The 22,035-nt window shown below is 36.7% G+C and overlaps 1 protein-coding gene across 6 annotated transcripts in view; it reads right to left on the minus strand.

Annotated features, from left to right (window-relative positions):
- The window catches only part of RIC8B (RIC8 guanine nucleotide exchange factor B), a 99,785-nt gene that overhangs the window by 45,555 nt on the left and 32,195 nt on the right, over positions 1-22,035 (minus strand). For all 6 annotated transcript variants that reach the window (XR_006784284.1, XR_006784283.1, XM_045826511.1 and 3 more), the window contains exons 3-4: positions 18,731-19,339; positions 7,212-7,306 (exon numbers count right to left, since the gene is read on the minus strand). Coding sequence is in view for 4 of the 6 variants with exons in the window: in XM_045826511.1 (XP_045682467.1) it covers positions 7,212-7,306; positions 18,731-19,339 (704 nt within the window). In the remaining 2 variants the exon portion in view is untranslated. The remainder of the gene's footprint in view (positions 1-7,211; positions 7,307-18,730; positions 19,340-22,035) is intronic.

Here is a 22,035-nt window from a genome sequence, read left to right on the forward strand (position 1 = left end):
ATCTTTATTCACAGCTGCAAAATCTACTTAAATGAACCTTAATATTTCCCCAAGATTTTCAGGTGTAAACACCTAAATTCATTTTAATCTCACTCAATTCAGTAATTATTTATTAATTACCTGTGCTAGGTATTGCTTCAGGCAGTATGGAGAGAACAGTCAATGAAAAGTAAATAAAACAAATACTGAATAGAAGGTAACTAAGTGGTCTGGGAGGAAAACCCAGGAGGGCAAGATAGCCAGGACATATGGGCTGTAATTTTGAATAGGGTGGTTAGGGCAGACTTCACTGAGATGCTGCCATTTAAGCAAAGATTTAAAGGAAGTTAGGGAGTCAGCCATGTGTTCCCTGGGGAAAGAGCTTTCCAGAAAGAAGAGCAAGAAGCAAAGGCCCCAGGGCTAGAGCAGTGGCAGGCCTGAGGTGCAAAGAGGTTGGTGTGGTTGAACCACCATAGACAGGAAGAAGTGGACGGAAGACCAAAGGGATAACAGGGGGTCACACTGGTCTTGCAGGCTTTTATAACTTTAGTTTCTATTATGAGTGAAATGAGGAGCCGCTGAAGGGGTCTGCCCAGTGACATACTCTAACGTATGTTGAGATCAGGTGGCAGGATATCAAAGCTGAGGAGGACCAGCTAGGGTGTTTCTCTAGTAATTCAGGTGAGTGAACAGGAATAACAGTGAAGTGGTTAGACCTGGATACATTTGAAGGACTTCCTGACAGGCTAATGCAGGGTGTGAGAATCCAAGTTTCTAGCTTTAGCAAGTGGAAAGCTGGAGTTACCATAATCCGAAATGGGAAATACTATAGGAGAAAACAGCTTTTTAGGGGAAGATTAAGTTGAATTGTGAAAATATTAAATTTGGGATGTCTATTAGACTTCCTAGTGGAGGTGTTAGTAGGAAGTTAGTTACAGAGTCAAGTTCAGGAAGAGAGATCTGGATTAGAGATACAAACTGAGGAGTCATTAGTATGGAGATGGTATTTAAAGATAGATGATTGGATTAGATCTGTCAGGGAGTGAGTGTGGACTGGAAAACTATAAGGGCTGAGCCTTGCTGGGGAACTAGATCATACAGAACCTGAGGACCAGAGGAAGAAATTACAACTAGTGAGGTAGGAGGAAGACCCATATAGTATGGCATCCTGGAAAAAAGTATATAAGTAAGCCTAGAGTCACCTGTGACAAATGTGGACAGATTAAATAAAATGACAACCGAGGAATGTCCACTGGATTTAGCAACACAGAAGTCACTAGGAACCTTAGTAATAGCCATTCTGGTGCACTACTGGGACTAAAGCCTGAGGAGATTGTATTCAAGAGGGGATAATAGAAGAATCAGATAGCCAACACCTAGAGGAGTTTTCTGCAAAGGGCAAGAGAAGACTGGAGCCGTAGCAGACAGGGAAGTATCAAGAAAACCTGGACCTGAATGCTGCTCTCAGCAAAGCGTAATCTTTTAAACCCATAGTCATCTGGTCATTGTTCTCTATTCCTATATTTGTCTACAATTTCTCTTGCCTAGAACATTCTCATTCTTTAAGACTAGCAAGAAACTCACTTCATTCTCCACAAATACTTACTATGCCTTGTGTTAGGTGCTAAATATATAAAAATAAATAAAATATACTCCTTTTCCTAAAGAAAGGCAGCATAACATAATTTGTAAAGAAATGGGCTGAATTTCAGGTTGCCTCTTACTAAAAGTGTGCCTTACGCAAATAACTGACCTCTTCTAGGCCTTGGTGTCCTTATCTCTAAAGTAAAGAGAAATGTTTATCCCACCAGGGTGATGTGAGGATTTAGTTAAAAAAAAAAAAAAAAGCATATAAAGCACTCTGCTTAGTACATAGTAAATGGCAACTATAAAGGAGCTTTTGACTGGTGGACATATTACACTATAGGAGGAAAGTGCGAAATCAGGGAGAATGAGAGAATACGGTGTCAGTGTGGAACTGAAAACAGGCCCGTAAGTCTAAGTAAGGCAAAGAACAAGGCCTTCAATGAGGGACCTTAGTAGGCAACAAGACCAGAAAGACCTGAAAGGGGTATGTGTGTGAACTAGGGTGGGGAAATTTATAAAGGGCTGCCATGATGAGGTATATGTTAAACTATATGGGTTACTGATGCCCTTATGCCAGAGTAAGGGCTTGCAAAGTCCTTTGTGCTGGCAAAGGAGTAGATGCAAAAGCCAGGGGAACAGATTTCCCAGATGAAACTGCAGATCATTAATAAATGCACAGTGACAAAGAAATTTACTCTTAATTGTAAAGACGTAGGGGAGTCATGAGAGGATTCTAAGCAGAGATTTGCTTTTGGAAAAACAGCTCTGCATGCAGCGAAGAGGATGAGCCAAGCTGACAGGTTAGGTAAAACTTTCCACAAGACTGAGCAGCCTGAGTTTAGACGCAGAGAAAGAAGACAGTCAGACAGGTCTAGGCTTGGGTGCTTGAAGGCTGGTGGGTTGAAATGATGAACCAATCAATGCTTTAGAATACAGAGAAAAGGAAGTAAACCTACACAGGGATAGGGGAGAAAAAGAAATCCCCAGGGAGCCAGAGGCCTGGATGAGGATGGAAAACAGATACAGTATGAATGAGAATGAGTCCCTTCATCATGCTAGACCATAGTGAGTCTGTCCTTTGAATTCTATTGCAATTACTATTTCAATAATTAATTCACTGGGAGGCTACTCGAAAACTATCTTGTGATATCTCTTCTATTCTTGTCTTGAATTGTTATTTAACTTCTCATAATATTTATGTCTTGTCTCTCCATTTAGACTCTATGTCCTCGAGTATGCACTGTGGAATTGAATCCTTCAAGTACCTAACATAATGCTGTTCAGCCTAAGTTCAGAAAATATCTGTTCACCTAGGTAACTGTTATTTACAGTGGAAACCAAGTTAAAAAACTAAGAATTGTAATGCTAACAACAAGAATAAAACCTCCTTCCCTGATCTTTCTGGACAAACTCTCCATTTTCATGTCTAATACAACAATCACCAAAACACTCGTACTTATTTCCTTGCAGTCTGTTTTACCCCCTAGGGAGCTGTGGGGAACATACATTGTACTATATTCATCTCTGTTGCCCGAGCACTCAACTTAGTGCCTAAGATATAGTAAGCGTTCAGTTAATAAATATAAGCCAAAATGAAATCATGTAATTTTCAAACATAGATTAAGTCTGTCATGTGTAAGTTACTATGCTTAGCCAATGTTATAGTGCTAATTATTTTGCAATATATAAGGATATCAAATCAACACGCTGTACACCTTAAACTTATACAATGTTACATGTCAATTACATGTCAATACAGCTGGGGAAAAAAAAGACATTGTGCTTAGCATTGTTATGAGGTGTCCCCTTCAATATATGACATAAAATGAATTGGTCTAAACAAAGAAACAACAACAGAAAAGTAGGAGGTAAATACTTTTTAAACACATTGGCTCTTTTGGGAGAGAAAAAAAAATACTATGTAGATGTCGATGTGCTGAGTAAAGGAACTTAGATGGAGAGGCTAAAAGATGTAAAATCAGACCTGGCCCTCTCCTTTTTAATCCTTTCCAGTGTACATGCCATTCCCATCTTCTCCTTCTTTCCAAAACAAAACCACAACCACATCCACATGCAACTTTTTTTGGGGTAAGTGTTAATGCATAAGCTTATTGATTATGGACAAGAGGACTAAAAATACTTTCAGGCAGATAGTACAAACGAACAGAATTAGGCTGTCCTTTAATGTAGCAGAGAAGGTGGATCATACCAACCATTTACTTCTTACCAGAAGTACAGACAAAAAAAATGAAATACAACAAAAGATTATAAAAACTAAGATGTTGATTAGTGAAAATTAAGGTCAAGTCAACTGTCATTGTGAGCTAACTCATTTTATTTCTATGTTTATGTCTTCTCGATTTGTCTGGGTGAGGGGGTGGAGGGAAACACTGTCTTACTGAGACAACAGCTGCCAAGCCATTTTTTTACTCACTTATCTCCTATAGCACCTTTATAGGCTCCATACATGCATGTATCATTCAACATACATGGCTTGAAAAAAACAGATTAACAGAAAAGATTTCTCTACACAATCCCAGGATAAACAGAGAAATAAATTCCAAAACAAAGTATCAAAATCAAGAAACAATGTTTAAAAAGAGATCTGGAACTGAGTATTGGATTTCAAAGGCAATGTGCTTGTTATAAACAATAGTAATAGAGTGTTATGGAGGCAGCTGCAGCAGCTCCCTCAGTTCTGAGAGCTTACTCAGTGCCAGGGATAGAGTGCGTTATTAATTTCTCATTTAATCATTATTGTAACCCTTTGAGTTTCATTATAATGAGGACCATATACTATACTGTCCAGGTTTACCTATTTCATTACATTTTTCCTTAAAACAAATCAGTGTAAAAAAAAAAACTCTTAGCAAATAACTTAAAAATGGAATGAGATGTTCCATTAAAACACTCTGACATTTTTTCTTAAACTTATGTCTTACATACACACAAACTGTTTTCGGGATCACTACAAATGAGCAGAATTTAGTAGATATTACAATTCTAGTAAGGCTACTATAAAATAGCCCTCTGAGGTCAATGCAGTTTTCTCTGTACTAAATGGATTAGCCTAGATTCATTACTGCTCAAAAGATACTAATCACTTTAATTCTGATGAAAGGGATAGGCAGGACCATGCCAGATAAACTGTCCAGTCGGTAGCAACCTCAGTCTTCCAGGAAGGCCTTTGAGAATACTGCTCACAAATCCTATCTGTGGCTCTAAGGAAAACCCTTTGGATTTAGTGTAGCTAGTAGTTTTTTAAAGCAACTTTTAAGATAAAAACAAATTGAAGAAAAATATCTTTAAATTTTATTTAAGAAAAGATAATATTTAAAGGAAAATAAAAAATCTGATTACTTTTTTTAAAACTCTGATTTTTAAAACCTCTATAGTTTAGCTCTATTTTCATGGACACCAAGTGCTATTAAAATATTAAATTCATTTTTCAGAGAAATCCTTAGCAATGTTTTTGTGACTAGTGTAACAATTACGTTCCATCCACTTTGTATTGAATGTTCTCACATCTTTATATGAATGTTCTTTAACTTGTGGTATTTGTTTTCCCCAGCCCCCCAAAATCAATTTACTCCTGGGCTTATAAACCCCATTTTCTTTGAGCATATAGATTTCCAGTGCCTCTTGAATATGAAAAAATTACAGTAAGACAAAATGCTCAATAAAATCTTTTTAGAGGATATGATTTATTGCAGTTACTGCACAATGATTTATTGCACAGTCCCAAGAAAATTTAAGAAACTCTTGGTTTGCAGGTACATAAAAAATTACTTTTTAATTGTGAAAAAAATCTTTTGAAGACTTGCAGGATAGAGTATATAATATAAAGATATCCACCAATAAACTGATTGCAATATCAAATAATAAACTGTTTAATCACAACAAAAATATGGGTTTGCTTGAAAAATAACAAGAGCATGTTTCATTTTATACTCTGTTTCTACAGTTTTATGTAAGCCATATTTTAGAAAACAGAATATTATAAATATTCAAAAGGCAATTTCTATTATTAAGATCCCAATTTTTTAATTTATTAGTAAAGCAGTGGTAATGCAAAGTTAGTTTTTTGAAGATTTAAATTTATTTGACTTGTTTAAAATGCCACTTGTATTCTTATAAAGCTTCAAGAGCGGTTTTTTTGTTAAAATGAGAAATCTTATTACTGTAAACTGGATTTCAAATAGAAAGTAAGAGGACTAGCCCTGGCTCGGTAGCTCAGTTAGTCAGAGTGTTGTCCTGATACTCCAAGGTTGTAGGTTCCATCCCTGATCAAGGCACATACAAAAATCAAGCCATGAATACATAAATAAGTGGAACAACAAATGAATGTTTCTCTCTCCTCCTCTTCCTCTCACTCTCCCTCTCTAAAACTCAACAATAAATATTTTTAAAAAATAAATTATGAGAACTAAAAATATACATTAATACTTAATTCAGTTCTCAGAGAATGATAAATTTTAACAGTAGTCCATTAAAACTTTAACAAGCAAGTCATAAAACCTTTTTTATAGTAACTTTTTTGGGGGGACCCAAAAAACCAGAACTTATTTATAAGAAATTGTTCATTTATTCTTATATGTTTAAACTTCAGTCACCTTCAAAGTATTCTCCATTGGATGCAATACACTTATTGAGACTTTTTTTCCAGTGCTCAAAAACAGTTTTTGAATATGTCAATTCTGATGCCTTTTAGTGCTTCTGCTGTTTTTTGTTTCAACTCTTCCACATTGGCAAAATGATTCCCTTTCAAGGTTTTTATTGGGGAAACAACAAAAAAGTTGCTTGGAGAGAGATCGGGTGAATAGGAAGGGTGGGGCACAGGGGTCAGGCCATTTTTAGTCAAAAACTGCTGAACACTCATTGTGGTGTGGGCAGGTGCGCTTGTAAATCACCCAATCATGAAATGGGCAAATGCCACGAAAGAGTCTTCAAAAATAATGCACTGAAGACAAACGCAGCCTCTCCCAGCAATGCCAGCTGATACACTGATCAAGATGAATTCCTGAAACACTCACCTAGCAGGGGAAGCCTGTACTACAGAAGGCCCACCCTCCAGGAGATAATTTGTTTTTCTTGCCCCCCCCCATATTAATAATTGAGACTGTGATCCAATTCTTATAAGTTTATAAAATTTAATGAATATTACTTAAGATATATTTTCTTGGTAAATACTCTTAAAGGAAGTTAGTGAGCATATTAGTTTAAGCGTAGTAATTAAAAGCAGGGTTCAAATCAAAGCTTTCACTTATTAAGGCTATGAGATCTTGGAGAAATTGCTTTATCTATCAAAAGTGAAAAACGGTAGGACCTACCTCATAAGGCCATGTGATGATTAAAAGGAATTAATCTTTATAAAGAACTTAACATAATGCCACACACAGTATTCAACAGCTGTGTGCTTTTATCACACTTGTTCTGGGATCTCCTGTTGGGGCTCAATTTATAAGTCAAAGGTGAGAGAATGAAAATTTCTCATCAGAGCACAGTAATGATATCTAACGAACCAGTTACCTGATTTACTATAATATTTTCACTTCCTTGTGCTTATAACAATTAAAATTAGATGCCTGAAAACCACAAGAACTGATTATGTCTTTCACCGAGATATCAATAGAGAGGTTACCTACCTGTGTAGCTCTTCAGTTTTGTCTTCAGTTGGACCTACAATTAGTAAACAATGGCGAAGGACAGCTGCCATGACACGGAACTGATGAGAATCACTCTATGGCAAATAAAAAGAGGGAAGAAAGAATTGGATATTGAATGCCTTAACGAAGGAGCCTGGTACATCACTATATCCCTCAGAGTCATCTTATGGCCTATCTGCCCTTCAAAACAGTCATACTGAGACATAAATGGAGAGGTCATAGTCATTGTCTCAACAGCTACAGTCACCTTCAGAAATGCCTTTCAATGAAACCAGAAGGTGTTGATCTAACCCCTCCCTTAAGGGCATTTCAGGCAAAAAGAGACATGGACAGCATCCATACATTACCCACTCTATTTTACCTTAAGATCAATTCAGCTAGGGATCTTTTTCATTTCTAGGAAGTCTAGATTCTTTTGTTCAATAGCACACTGTTCCAGTTTACTAATCATCATAAAAGTTCATACCTATGTAATGCTATCAGGTATTTTAGGAACAGGTTGTACATCCTTAATAAAAATGTCTCATCTCTTAACTTTCAAAAGCAATGGATTAAAATCTATAATCCATCAACTTCATGTTAATGAATCTTCTTAATCTCCTAGTTCCTCCAAATCTTGCTCTTAAGTTTCCCCAGTTACCAGCAAGTGATGAAAAACAGTGATCTGAGTTTTATCTATTTTTCCAATGTTTACTCATTAGTCGTGGTATTAAACAGAGAGAGTTAGAGGGAAGAAGGCAAACAGTAGGAAATAAGCTAAGCTTTGAACAATCACTTGGTTTAACTCCTTATTTTTAGTGAGATTTTGGATCACTACAATTTAATTATCTGCCTCAAGGTCATATGTCTCTTCTTCCAGAATTTTAGTAATTAAGAAGACATATAAAATTAGTGAGAACTGTGATAGAAATCCCAGATACGCTATACTTCAGGAAGGTTCTAATTACTTCAAAAACTATTAATTAAAGAAAAAAAACACTTCAGTGTATATATATAATTGATTTCAAGTCTATATAAAGTGAAATATACTCACATATTATACATCTATATCCTATATTCAGATATGTAACTCAGCCCTTCCAGGAAGAAGACACCTCTTATAAACCTAACAAACAATAGGGCCCACTTTCATTACTCATAATGCAGATAACAATATTACACATAACACTATCTTGGGCAGATGTGGAAGAGATGAAGGCCTCAGTGGCATAATAGAAAAAGTGCTGTACTTGGAGTCAGGAGTGTAGGTTGTGACCTTAAGACAAACCATACAGCTTCTCTGAGCCAAAGTTTCCCCACATGCATCTCCAAAAACATGAGGTTGTTGGGGTTATAAAAGGATTAAATTAAAGAAGATGATATACATGAAAGTGTTCAGTACTTTCAATGAAACATTTAAAGGTGAAGAGCAAAAATGAGGGAGGAAGGAAACAACAGGTGAGACGGGCAGAGCTGGAATGAGTGATTATGAACTGTGTCTTGTGGGGATGGGGAAGAGTACAGGGAAGGACCAGTGGAACGACAGACACACAAAGACGGGCAGGGTTGGAATGAATGCCGTCCCTTTAGCCATCCGTCTTCAAATTCTTGAATCAAAATTCTCTAACATGTAAATATACTTTTACTGATCCCAAATTATGCTAAGCACACTGAAATGCATGCAAAACTCATCCATTAACTCTTAATCATATTTTCCTTGGTTTTAAAAATTAAATGGGAATGCACTTTCTTTTAAACTAGATTTTTCTTTATTCTAGATATCACAATTGTTCTCATGCTGATATTGACAGGCCTGTAGTGAAACTATCCATTTTGGAGACTTCTGGCCAAGATGAATGTGTAGGTAGACTCGCTTCACCTCCTCACACAACCATAAGACGGATAACAACCAATCTAAAAACAAAAAACAACCAGAACTGATAAAGAATTGAACTGTATGGAAGTCAGACAACCAAGGATTTAAACAAGAAACATTCATCCAGATGGGTAGGAGGGACAGAGAGATGTGGTGTGGCACAGCGAAGCAGCTACAAGCAGCAGCCCACGAAAGAGGAGGTCCCACATTAACTTGCGGTGGATAAAAACTGGGACGGACAACTGGGGAGCTAGCAATCCCAGCCCAGGTCACACACACAGCCCCAAGTTCTAGCGACAGAAGAATAAAGCCTCATAACCTCTGGCTGTAAACCAGTGGGGGTTGGTGTGGTGGAAGAAACTGTCGATCTCTCAGGAGAGTCCATGTAAAGGGCCCACAGGGTCCTAGGATGTCTGCAAACCCATCCACTCTGGGAATCAGCAACAGGGCAGCAATCACAACGATACCAGACACATATGGGACATGGGGAAAGTGACTGGAGACAGGGTGAGAGCCAAGCAAGCTTCATTGTTCCCTCTCTGACCCCTCTATCACATACAGCGCCACAAAGTGATGAAGTGGGCGGCCCTGTCCTGGTGGCTACCTAAGGCTCTGCCCCATACAACATAACAGGTGTTCCAAGTATGGGAATCAAAGGAGCTCTAATTCTACCTGATACACAGAAACACAGGGAGGCTGCCAAAATGAAGAGATAGGGAGCTAAGGCCCAAATGAACGAACGGCTCAAAACTCCAGAAAAAATCTAAGCAACATGGAGATAGCCAACCTATCAGGTGCAGAGTTTAAGGCACTGGTGATCAGGATGCTCACAGAAATGACTGAGTAAAATAAAGGAAGATGTGAAGGCTATACAAAATGAAATAAAGAAAAATATACAGGGAACCAACAGTGAAGGGGAGGAAGCCAGGATTCAAATTAATGATTTGGAACAAAAGAAAGAAATAAACAGTCAACTGGAACAGAAAGAAGAAACAAGAATTCAAAAAAATGAGGAGAGGCTTAGGAACCTCTGGGTCAATTTGAAACGTACCAACATCCAAGTCATAGAGGTGCCAGAAGGAGAAGAGCAAGACATTAAAAACTTGTTTGAAATAATAATGAAAGAACCCCCCCCCCCCAATTTGGTGCAGGAAATAGACATGCAAGTCCAGGAAGCTCAGAGAATCCCAAACAAGTTGGATTCAAAGACAAACATACCAAGGCATTCATAATTAAAATGCCAAAGGTTAAAGATAAAGAATCTTAAAAGCTGCAAGAGAAAAGAAGAAAGTTACCTACAAAGGAGTTCCCATAAGACCATCAGCTGATTTCTCAGAAGAAACCTTGCAGGCAAGAAGGGACTGGCAAGAAGTATCCAAAGAGATGAAAAGCAAGGATCTACAATCTAGATTACTCTGTCCAGAAAAGCTATCACTTACAGTTGAAGGGCAGATAAAGTACTTCCCAGACAAGGTAAAGGTAAAAGAGTTTATCATCACCAAACCTTTGTTGTATGAAATGTTGAAGGAACTTATCTAAGAAAAAGAAAATAAAAACTATGAAGAGTAAAGTGACAAGAGTTCACAACTATCAACAATGGAATCTAAAAAAACAACAACAAACTGAACAAGCAACTAAACAGAAGCAGAGTCACAGAGATGAAGATCACATGGAGGGTTGTCACTGGGTAGGTGGAGGGGAGAAAACTTACAGGGAATAAGAAACATAGTTGGTGGGTACAGAATAGATGGGGGTGTTGGGAATAGTAAGTGAAATGGAAAAGCCAAGTAACTCATATGTAAGGCCCATGGACTTGAACTAAGGGGGGAGTTGTTGGAAGGAATGGGGATACCAGGTAGAGGGGGGCCAAGGGGGAAAAATGGGACAACTATAATAGCATAATCAATAAAATATACTTAATAAAAAAACTACCCATTTTGGTCTTTCCATTATTTGCGACTATAAATCCCAAATCCTACTCCCCTCTACCCCATTTCTTCCTGTCCCAATTTTCATAACACCAACTCCCAAGTTATACCCTAATGTTTTGCAATGCTCTCTTTTACCATAAATCCACTAAATTCTCTTTCTCTCCTTGAAACAACTACCGAAATCCTGACTTTTGCCTCCACTCTCAGCATCAGATTTCTTCTCATCCTCTAGGTCTCAGCTAAAATATCTTCTCAGAGAAGCCCCTTCTCTGACCACCTTATCTATGCAGATTCTTTCCTTCGTTATTCTCTATCACTACATCTTGTTAGGACTTCTTTCATGAAATCAGAATTTGTAATTCCACATTTGTTTATACACTTGCATATACACTGCCTTCTCCACTAACCTATTATGTTCATAAGTTTAGAGGGCATCTGTATGACAGGTAGGCAATCATTTTTAATGTAAATGGTAAAACAATAAATGCCTAAATCATAAGTGTTCAGCTAGATCAATATTCACAAAATGAGCATATCCATAAAATTAGCACAAAAATGATGCAATGTCAAAATCAAGAACCCCAGAATTCCCTCTTAGCCCTTTCAAATGATAATCCCTTACTCCTCAAGGATAATCCCAATGTCTAATATCACAGGTTAGTAGTTTTTGTTGTCACTAAACTTTGTATGAATGAAATCATTCATATAAATGGTTGTGAAATTCATCCACCTCGTGTATAGGTGCAGTTTGTTCACCTGCATTGCTTGGAAGTAGTGCTATTCACAGTGCAGCTTGTGAACCAGTGCCTATCCACATCCTTTTTGCCACTGGTCTGCAGTGCCATAAGTACAGAAGGCGCACATGAGCATTTACAAATTTTCAAGCAGTTTGATATTGTGTGTATTGTGTATTACATGAGAGTTTCATTCTGACACCTAGGGGAAAATCTAGTCTTTTACCACAGGTTAAGAAAACACTGCTGCATACAGTGCATTACAATACATTACAATTTACTTATCAATCCTACTATTGATGGGCACTTGGGTTATTTCCAGTTTTCAGTTATATTGAAGAATGATGTTATGAACATACTCCTTTGCATGTTTTTAGTGCTGGGTCATTGGGTGTATACATATGTAAAGTGTTAGAAGGTACCAACTGCCAAACAGTGTTCAAAGTGCTTAAACGAATTTATACTCCCACCAGCTACTCTACAGTTGCACTAACACTTGATACTATCAGCCTGTTTAATTTTAGTCATTCTTGTGTGCAGTGGTCTCATGGTTTTCTTATGCATTTTCCTGAGGACTAATAAAGTTGAACACCTTTTCCTATGTCTATTGGTAATCTAGATAGCACTTTGGTAAAGGGCCTGTTCAAGCCCTTTGCCTATTTTTCTAATTAGGTTGACTGACTTTATTTGTATGGACTTGTAGGACTTTTTAATGTATTCTGGATAGAGTCCTTTATTACATATATGTATTGCAAATATCTCCTCCCACTTGGTGGCCTGCCTTTTTTGCCTTCTTCTCTTGGTGAACTCATTTTAATGAAGACAAACTGGTCAATTTTTTCCCATATGGTTTGACCTTTTTTTGTCCTGTTTTAGAAATCTTTGCCTACTTAAGAAATGTCTGACTTGTTTAAGATAAAGTCATGAGGATAATTTTTGTTTTTCTTCTATGAGCTTTATTATTTTACCTTTTATATTTAGGTCACTTATCCATCTCAAATTAATTTTTTGCATATGGTACAAGGTAGAGATTCAAATTCACTTTTGTCCCATATAGCCACAAAATTGATCCAGTGCAATTTATTACAAAGCCCACCTTCCCCGCACTGTACTCCAATGTTACCTGTATGATAAATCAGTTGATTGCATATGTGTAGGTTTATTTCTAGACTCTTTATTGCACTCCATGAGTGTAGGTCTCAACAAATATTTGTTGAATGAGTGCTATCATTTCAGAAGTCTTACTTAACGAAAGTTAGAGTGGACATTATTTCCTACTATTGGTTATTGTGCTGTGTGCTTTTTCCATGAATAATTAAACTCTCTGATCTTTGGTGTTCTCATTTCTCAAATGGGATTAATGCTCTTGTCTTACAAGGATGATAGAAGGATTAAATATAATTGCTCTTTATAAAACATTATACAAACTCAGGTTATACAACTGTCATTTACTTGCTTCATGATCTTTGTTTTAATATCTTTAAGGCATCAATATTTTCTCCTCTGAAATCATACTATCTCCGAAGGCTGAGAAGGAAAGAAAGTCTCAAAGGACAAAGGGAGGAAGAAGAGAGAGAAAGCAAGCAGGTTTGCTGTGATAATGAAAATGAAAACAAGATGACAAAACTCAGGAAATTCTTTGGGATCTTTCCCTACAGCCTTTACTTCGTGATTACAGATTGTACTGTACTGTTGCTTTTTTTCCTCCTGTGCAAACTATGGAAGGTTTCACTTTTGTTTGGTAAAGGTATCAATTTCCTCACACCTTTTCATGCAGAGTTTTAACTGATCTAATCGATAAATCAGAAGGGAGACTACCTCACATCAGTGAGTCTTAATCTGGCTTTATCTCAGGGTACTTCTAATTACTTTGATAAGATTTAGAAAACTTATCCTATAGAAATACAACTTCATTTCTATAAAAAGTGAAACGCACATTCATAGAGATGTTCATGCAAATGCACATAAGCATTCTTATGTGGAAATACTTTGGATAGCATTTCATCCTTTGTGTTACTCTGGCCCTGTTGTACCTCTACCATAGTTATTTGTCCTACTAAATGGTTTACGTTCAAAAAACTGTCTCCTTACAGGCAAAAAATACCTACTTTACCTCTTTCGCATCTATCGTGGTGCTGTGCATAAAGTAATAAATCCTTTTTTGAATTAAATGGTATAAAATAGAATGCTGTAATTAAAGGCTAGAAGCTGCTTATATAAACAATGTCTTTAAATTTTTTAGGCTTCTAGAAAAATTTTTAACAGCTTTGAAAATTTAAATGGTATCATAAACTTTCCTTCCTTTCAACTTCAGGCCATTTCTCCTATATAGATATCAAACTACATTACATTTTATTTTTCATTAAGAAACTATTTCCTGAACACCTACTTTGTGCTAGGCATGTTACTTAGTGGAAAGGCTATGACAGTGAGGTCAGACACCTCCAACAGTCTAGAACATACGGCATTTGAAGCAACTGTGCATGGCTGAGGTGATTCTTTTTTATTTTCAAACATACAGAAATTATAGAGAATAGTAAATAATGTAACAAATAGTCATATATACACCTCTGTTTGTATGTCTGACTTTCCTATTAGACTGTTAGTTCTTTGAGGACAGTGATGCTTTATCTTGCATCGTGTGTGACTAACACAGAACCTGGCACATACTCGGCATTCAATAAATGTTGAAAAAAATGATTCAGCAAAAAACATGGTGTAGCTTGAAGGTTTAGTTTTAATTACTTAATATCATGTCCTTTTTATACATTTCCTTCAAAGCCTCTAAAATAATCATGGAACCTCTTCTGTTACAATGTGACATTCCCAATGACCTTCTATGGACACTCAACTGTTTTATTTCACTCAGAAAGCATTCTTTGACTACTCAGAATGTGAACTACTTGTTTGTTTGCACTTGGTTGTCTGGCTCTACCACATCTGTTGGTTCTTGTATTTTCTCATTATACTGCATTGACACCTGGTAAGTATTGCAGAAGGGAATGTATGCTAAGTAAGGGATCTCTAGAATTCTCAACATGCTTTCCTCCACCAACAGAGATATAACAAAGGGTTAAAGCAGAAGGAAGACCTTTTAAATTCACTTTTCTAGAACTGACTTCAGGGCTTGCTAAAGAAATCATGTGACCTCCGTAAACACACTGCCTGTAGGAAACAAACAGAGAGACAAAGGGTGAGAGGAAGGGAGGAACACAAGACTGACACCACATGTGGACATAAGGCCAGCTGTATTTCCTACTGAGTGGAATGAAATCTCCAAATTAATCTGCTGATGTCATCACCAGGCAGGCAGAAATCTAACACTGAGGCATGAATCTAAAAATGAACAAATGGCACTAATTTGCTAAACCTCAAGAAAAACCTAGTCATTAATTTTCTGTTTATGGTGAATTGCAAATAATCAGTCATAAAAATAGCTATTAAAAGTTAAAACCAAAACCAAACATCTGTATTTTCTGTAATAGCTGAGCTATAAAATAGGTTATGCTTTTAAAAAGAGACATGCCCAGGGATTGAAAAGATATAAACTTGCACTATTCTTCTGAAAGTCAATTTGGCAATGCATATCAAAAAACCTTAAAGTTTTCAAAATCCCTTTGACCCAACAATCCTACAAATTTATCTACAAAGATTCTTACAATAAGAAAATGTACTGTATTACTATTTGAAATACCAAATAATTGCAAATTGTTCAATGCCTACACAGAGGGTATTTGTTTAAGGTTGATAAACCTTTACACCAAGGATTTATCAACCTTTGGCAAATAGGAGAAGTGGCTGTCAAAATATTTTTTTCTGTTTGCAGAATTCTTTTTATCTATCAAATTAAATCTAGTTACAATCTAAATTTAAAAAGAAACAGCAACAGCAATAGCAACAATCAAATGTGCTCTTTTTCAAGTGAGGGTGGGGAACCTGGAGCACCACCCACTTATCCCCAGGGGCTGCTCCTACGAACTTTATGGCTTCAAGGAACACATTTTGAAAATGACTATTCTGCAAGAAATTTCTTGGGAGAAAAAAAAATCAAGATTATAAAATGACTCCATTTTTGTAGAAAGAAAACACATACATATGTTTATATTTATATGTTATAAAATGGAGAATGGTTAGAAAGATATACATCAAAATGCAACTAGTGCTTTTCTTTGAATGGTAGGTAATTTGTATTTTCTTATTGTTTGTATGCTCTTTTCCCCATGGATCTTCTATAATTAGCATGCATTATTTTCATAGTAAGAAAAATAGTATTTTTAAGTTTTATTTTAAAGTTGGATATTTTCCCCATACAATATGTTTTCTATATCTCTTTATTTCAGTTGGCATTTTAAAGTATTAACAATTCTTTAGCCCTGGGTGGTGTAGCTCAGTGGATTGAGCGTGGGCTGCGAACCAAAGTGTCACAGGTTCAATTCCCAGACAGGGTACACGCCTGGGTTGCAGGCCATGACCCCCAGCAACTGCACATTGATGTTTCTCTCTCTCTCTTTCTCCCTCCCTTCCCTCTCTAGAAAATAAATAAATAAAATCTTGGAAAAAAAAACCCAAAAAACAAACAATTCTTTAGGTGTTTGCTCAACTGGTGAAAGATGTCTTTCATTTGACAATTAAGGAGATATTAAAATGCAGGTAAACGGACTCCTACTGGTAAATTTCTCTGCACCATTATTACAGAATTTCTTTATGTTGTGGGTACCTCAGTAAAAAATACTCTATGCTGACTTCTGCGTCTTTTCACGTTGTTCAATTTCTGGGAAATGTTCATCTCCCATTTGTCAAATGGCTGAATCATTCTCAAGTTTTCAGATATCAGGAGAGACCTTCAAAGGTCTTTTGTGACTGTACTAAGTATTCTCAATCATTGCTGTTTCTTTCCTAGCACTTAACACAATTTAAATTACATATTTGTTTACTTATTTATTACCTGTTTCACCAACAGAATTGGAGTTTCATGAAGGCTGAGTCTACACCTATTATTGACAATATATTACATAACACAAAGCATTATACCTATCAAGTATTTGTAAGTATTTGTTGACTGGCTGAATGACTGACTAAATATTCACTAGAATTTGAGTTTGAAACTCATGGAGACTGAAGTAGCTTAAAATAACCTTTCCCACACTCTTGCCTAAATGGGTTGGCAAAATCCTGTTTTCAATACTGTTTAAATTTCTGATACTATATAATGGCCCAGAGTCACATTAATGGGGTACATTTTGTAATGGCTGTTCCATCTGATTCACAACTCACAAGAGGTACTAGGTCTGCTGAGATGCCTGCTTCAGGACTACTGATCCTCTCTTGTACAACTTTCAGAGAATAAACACTCTATAACAGAATAAGAATTTGCCACATGAGCATTTTCTAAAGCTTCTTTCAGCCCCACTAATGAGGACTAATCTCAATTTACTGGTATTTATTACATGTCATCCCTATGTACACTGAGGTGCAGCCTTTTTTGCCATGGATCTGAGCAATGTGAGCTACCCTTTGGGGCACAATTTACATAACAGGCGTTTCAACAATGGCAAACCAACAGTCTCAGAAGAGTTCTTGCAATTAAATGGAAAACTCAAAAACACCAAAACAAACAGTGTAAGAAAAATAACCATAGAAGGTACCAAAAAGGCATAGAGACATAACATTTTAAATACTTCCAAATATTTGGTTTCAAAGCATAAATGGAGCATGTGGGCTTTCCACATCTTTTTTTGCCAAGTCCCAGGAAAAACTGACCATACTATGGTCATCTAAAATAGCTGTTAGAACTGATCTTCAAACATTTGGTTTCAAAATATAGACCTATTTGCGCTCTAGACCTCAGAAGCCTGCCTAAAAATGCACTGAAAAAAATCTTTCTTTTTTTAAATTATATTTTATTGATTATGCTATTACAGTTGTCCTGATTTTCCCTCCTTTGTCTCCTCCACCCAGTGCCCCCTACTCCCTCAGCTCAGGCACTGCTGGCAGAAATATATCTTTATTCACAGTGAGAACTGCTTCAAATGGATACAGTAATATGTTAACCTAAGTCCAAAAGTCAATGGTCAGAAAAGATAATTTGCTCCAGCACCAAAATGTTTCTTTTCTTCATTTTTTTTTAAAGGCAGAGGCTTACTTTCACCAGTTATTTAAGGCTAAGGAGAGAAGGTAAATGTGAAATGTTAAGATTCTAGAAGGAAAGAAAAAAAGTTTACATCCACTTCACTTAAAATTGCTGACTTCCTTAAACTAAGTTTCTCGTTTAGCATATTGTTCTGGTGGGTACTCAAATATAAACTATCACATCTGCCTCACTTTGGGTTGCTGGACAGTCCAAGCCACAGAAAATTATCTTAGTTTAGAAATAGGTCAAGTGGTTTAAAATAACCTTTCCCATACTCTCATGTAATTATGCTTGTTTTCTAGGACTGTGTACAAGCATGGATATCTAGTTGTAGTCCTACACTTCTGATTGTTATCTAACACTATAAAGTAACACTCCAGGAGACTGGGATGATACATGATACAGCATCTTTTTACTCTTCTCAGCAGACATCAATTCTGATTGATCAATTTCAATGGCCTGATTTCTCTTAACTTTTAAGATGTCAGCCACAAAAAATGCCTATACATTTATGAACCGCATTATTTTGTTTCCCTCAAATCTTACAGTTTAAACCTTGTACCTGAAAGAGGCACTCTTTAAAAAAGAGACACCTGATAGTACAACTCAGAAAAGGAGCTATATTTGGCATCTTATAAAACAATAGTCCATCTTCACCCTATTCTTCTGATAAGTGTTACACAAATGGAAATCATAAGACTTTTATAATGGTTAAGAAATTAATCTTGAGTCATATAATGATTAATGGGGGAACTGGAAATTTTTTCCATTCCTCCCTTGCAGGCAGCTCTAAAGGATGTCCCAGACCAATTAAATTCTATAGTAGATAATACCCTTCTTAAACTTACCTCTTTATGCACCTTCCAACTGTCTACTGTCACATTGAAGAGAGCTTTGAGGGCCTCAATGGCACAGTCTGTCTCCTGAGGTGAGAGAGGAGGTCCATTATGGTCTATGGCCGATTCATACTCATCGGTCCACTTGATGCTAAAGGCACTTTCCAAGATCTGGGTTAGCAGCGGTAGTCCCTGGAGCTCATAGCGCAGTTGTGACCTGATGTCAGTGTGCAAAAGTGACAGGAGGAAGAGCAAGCGCAAGTCAAAGCACTTAATGTCACTGATAAACTTTCGGTCCTTGCACTTTCTCAGGAGGTTACAGAGCTTGGCAGCAAGGTTAAGTTCCAGACTGAGCTGCTGTGCCATCTGACTGTTGAACACTATGTTACACAGACATTTTAATGACTCCACAATAACTGGGAACTCTGACACCTTCTCCAAAGAATCATCTGAGTCATTTAGCTTCGCTAGTCGCAGCAGTATCTGCATATTTTCCTTGGTTGTTACAGGAACTAAAATCATTTTGTCTCTGGAGAGAATGCGGAGAACTTCCAGACAGGACACTTGACATGTTGTTGGGATGTCCTTTACAAGGACTTTAAATATGCCTTCACAGAGTTTCTGAAAAACAGGAATGAGAAAATGAAAGTCATTATTTGGCTTAAATGATTTAAAATAGAATGAATGTATTTAATAGCAGTTCAAGATCTGGCTAGAAAAGATTTTTATCATTTTTAAATCACAAAACATTAGAACTGAAAGAGACCGTGTATTTGGTACATGTCTTTCACTTTACAGATACAGAAATTGAGGACTAGAGAGGTTTAGTTGCTTGTACTGGGCCATAGTGGATTAGTGGGGTAGTCAGAGCTAGAGTGTGAATTTCTAACTTCAGGTCAATCTTCTTTCTATAAAATCACTTACTCTCTTTTAAATTGACTGGTTTCAAATTTCTCAAATAGCTTTGTTATCAATGGATTTTTAACATCAAACTACACATACTATCAGGATAGAAAGCAATCAGTCTGAATCACAGCTGTTCTCTTCCCAGAAGTAAAGATTAATGTCTCGAGATTTGGTTCACAGTTGCTCACAAGTACAGGTTCTTGTAAAGAGACTTAAAAGTATGCACTTCTGCCGAATTTTAGCTGTGGAATTTCTGAATTTGTAGTTTGGAATTCTTCTGAATTTGTAGCCCACATTTTATAAACCTTAGCCCTGTCTGACTAACATGTAATAACATTTAATCATTGAGTGTCACCCAAAGAGGATCTTCTGCAGACAAAACTGCTACAAATTATGCTAAGTTGGGTTTCAAAGTGGTCTTAGCTAGCATATAGATACCTTTTAGCCACTTACAAAAAGGTGCGCCTCTCCAGGCCAAATAACTGCAAAATAGTGTTTCTACTGGGTGGACCAATTACAAACAAACAAACAAAGCAAGCCCTCTTCCTCCTGCAGCCCATGCCAGCGCACGTGGCTTGGGAAGCTCAGAGTGTGGGCAAGATCTTAGTTCTCCTTTCTCTTGGTGTACAGCACAGATTACATATACAAATGTAGCAGTCCTGGTTCCAAATTTTGCTACTACTATATCAGAAATGATTCTTTCTAAGATGAACCCAAAGTGTACTCTCTCGAATTTTTTGAAAAATAATTATTTCTCTCATTGCCAAATTTAAGAACCACTGATCACTCTCTCAAAATTCAATATTCAGCTTTTTTCTCCATAAACAAACTGCAGGTCTGGGTCTCTCAAGCGTGTCTTAGGTATGGAGCAAGCTGGTATAACCATTCCACTGCTAACCACTTCTGTACCCATTACGTTTTATAAAAACAACAGCAACAAAAATTATGACTGATACAAGGTTTTACAAAGGTTTTATTAACCTATCATCAGACTTTATATAGTTTTTTTACTATATATTTTCCATTACCATTTACCACCACCCCTCCGTGTCTTCCCCCTACTGCACGACTTTAACTCTTTAAAAAACAGCCTATCTGCAGGTCAATCATTACGATTTTGGCAGAAGTCCCAGGCTGTGTGCACCTCCTCAATAGATCCTAGTCATATAGCTGTGGAAATGAAACCAATTTAAAACATACTATGTTCTGTAAATGGAAACAGGAAGGAAATTAACCTGATAAGCTAAAAAATAATTTTGTAACAATATCAATTCTATATCTGCCATACCTGATAACTAGAAGGGACTTTCATTAATGTCTTAATGTTATTAAATCCTGTTAAAAAATAGCCCTGGCTGGTGTAGCTCAGTGGATTGAGTGCAGGCTGAGAACCAAACGGTCACCAGTTGGATTCCTAGGCAGGGCGCAGGCACATGCCTGGGTTGCGGGTCAAGTCCCCAGTGGGGGGCACATGAGAAGCAACCACACATTGATATTTTTCTCTCTCTCTTTCTCCTTCTTTACCTCTCTCTCTAAATATAAATAAAATCTTTTAAAAAATAAGATAAATGCAATTTTGGGGTAGGATAAAGTACAATCTGTTCATTATTAAAAATATGTGAAATAGGGAAAATTTTGTCCAATTTCAGATCTTTTACATCGAAGACACACCACCTTCCCAAAACTGTACATACTTCTTATGCGTTACAGTCCTGGAGGTGGATTCCTACCACCTTTGTTCCACATGATTTTACTCAAAAGGGAAACCATCCACATTTATATTTAAGAAATATGGAATCAAGTATTATAAAATACTATACGTGTGAACTTGGAGTTCTATATACCTTCCTTTCTAAACCAAAAACAGCAAGAAAAAAATCTACAGGCAGCATGGCTCCTTTCATCCTCTGCCTTCAGACTCAAGAAAGAAAAAGAGCAAAGCATGAATATAAATCGGAATAGCCCAAGCTATAAAAAAAATGGACTGTAAAACTCTGGGACATAAGACAGCTACTTGAAAGCAATTAGAGGTGCCTACAAAATTTATAGTTAAAAACTGCCTCATCTAAGGGCTTCTAGATCGACTAGCCACCAAAGACAAGAATTCTAGTTTTAAAAGTTTTCAATCAATTTAGTTTTAAAGCACAGTTTTCTTAAACATGTCATTTCTCATTACAGACTCATGTCACATAATGACTGTTAGGTAGCTTTTTGCCATAGTGTCTCTTGAAAAGTGATACTACTTCTTAGACAATGACACCCCCACCCTTTTTTGTATTACAACTTTTAAAAACAAATCAAAGACATGCTCAAATACAAAAAAGGGATGATATTTAATAGACATTGCTTTACTCAGTACAGTAATTCCAAATCAGAGTATATTATAAAGAACAAATTAATAAGTTGTGTAC

This window comes from Phyllostomus hastatus, unplaced genomic scaffold, assembly GCF_019186645.2.
Source record: "Phyllostomus hastatus isolate PE091 unplaced genomic scaffold, TTU_PhHast_1.1 phas_scaffold_755, whole genome shotgun sequence".
NCBI classification, from domain to species: domain Eukaryota; kingdom Metazoa; phylum Chordata; class Mammalia; order Chiroptera; family Phyllostomidae; genus Phyllostomus; species Phyllostomus hastatus.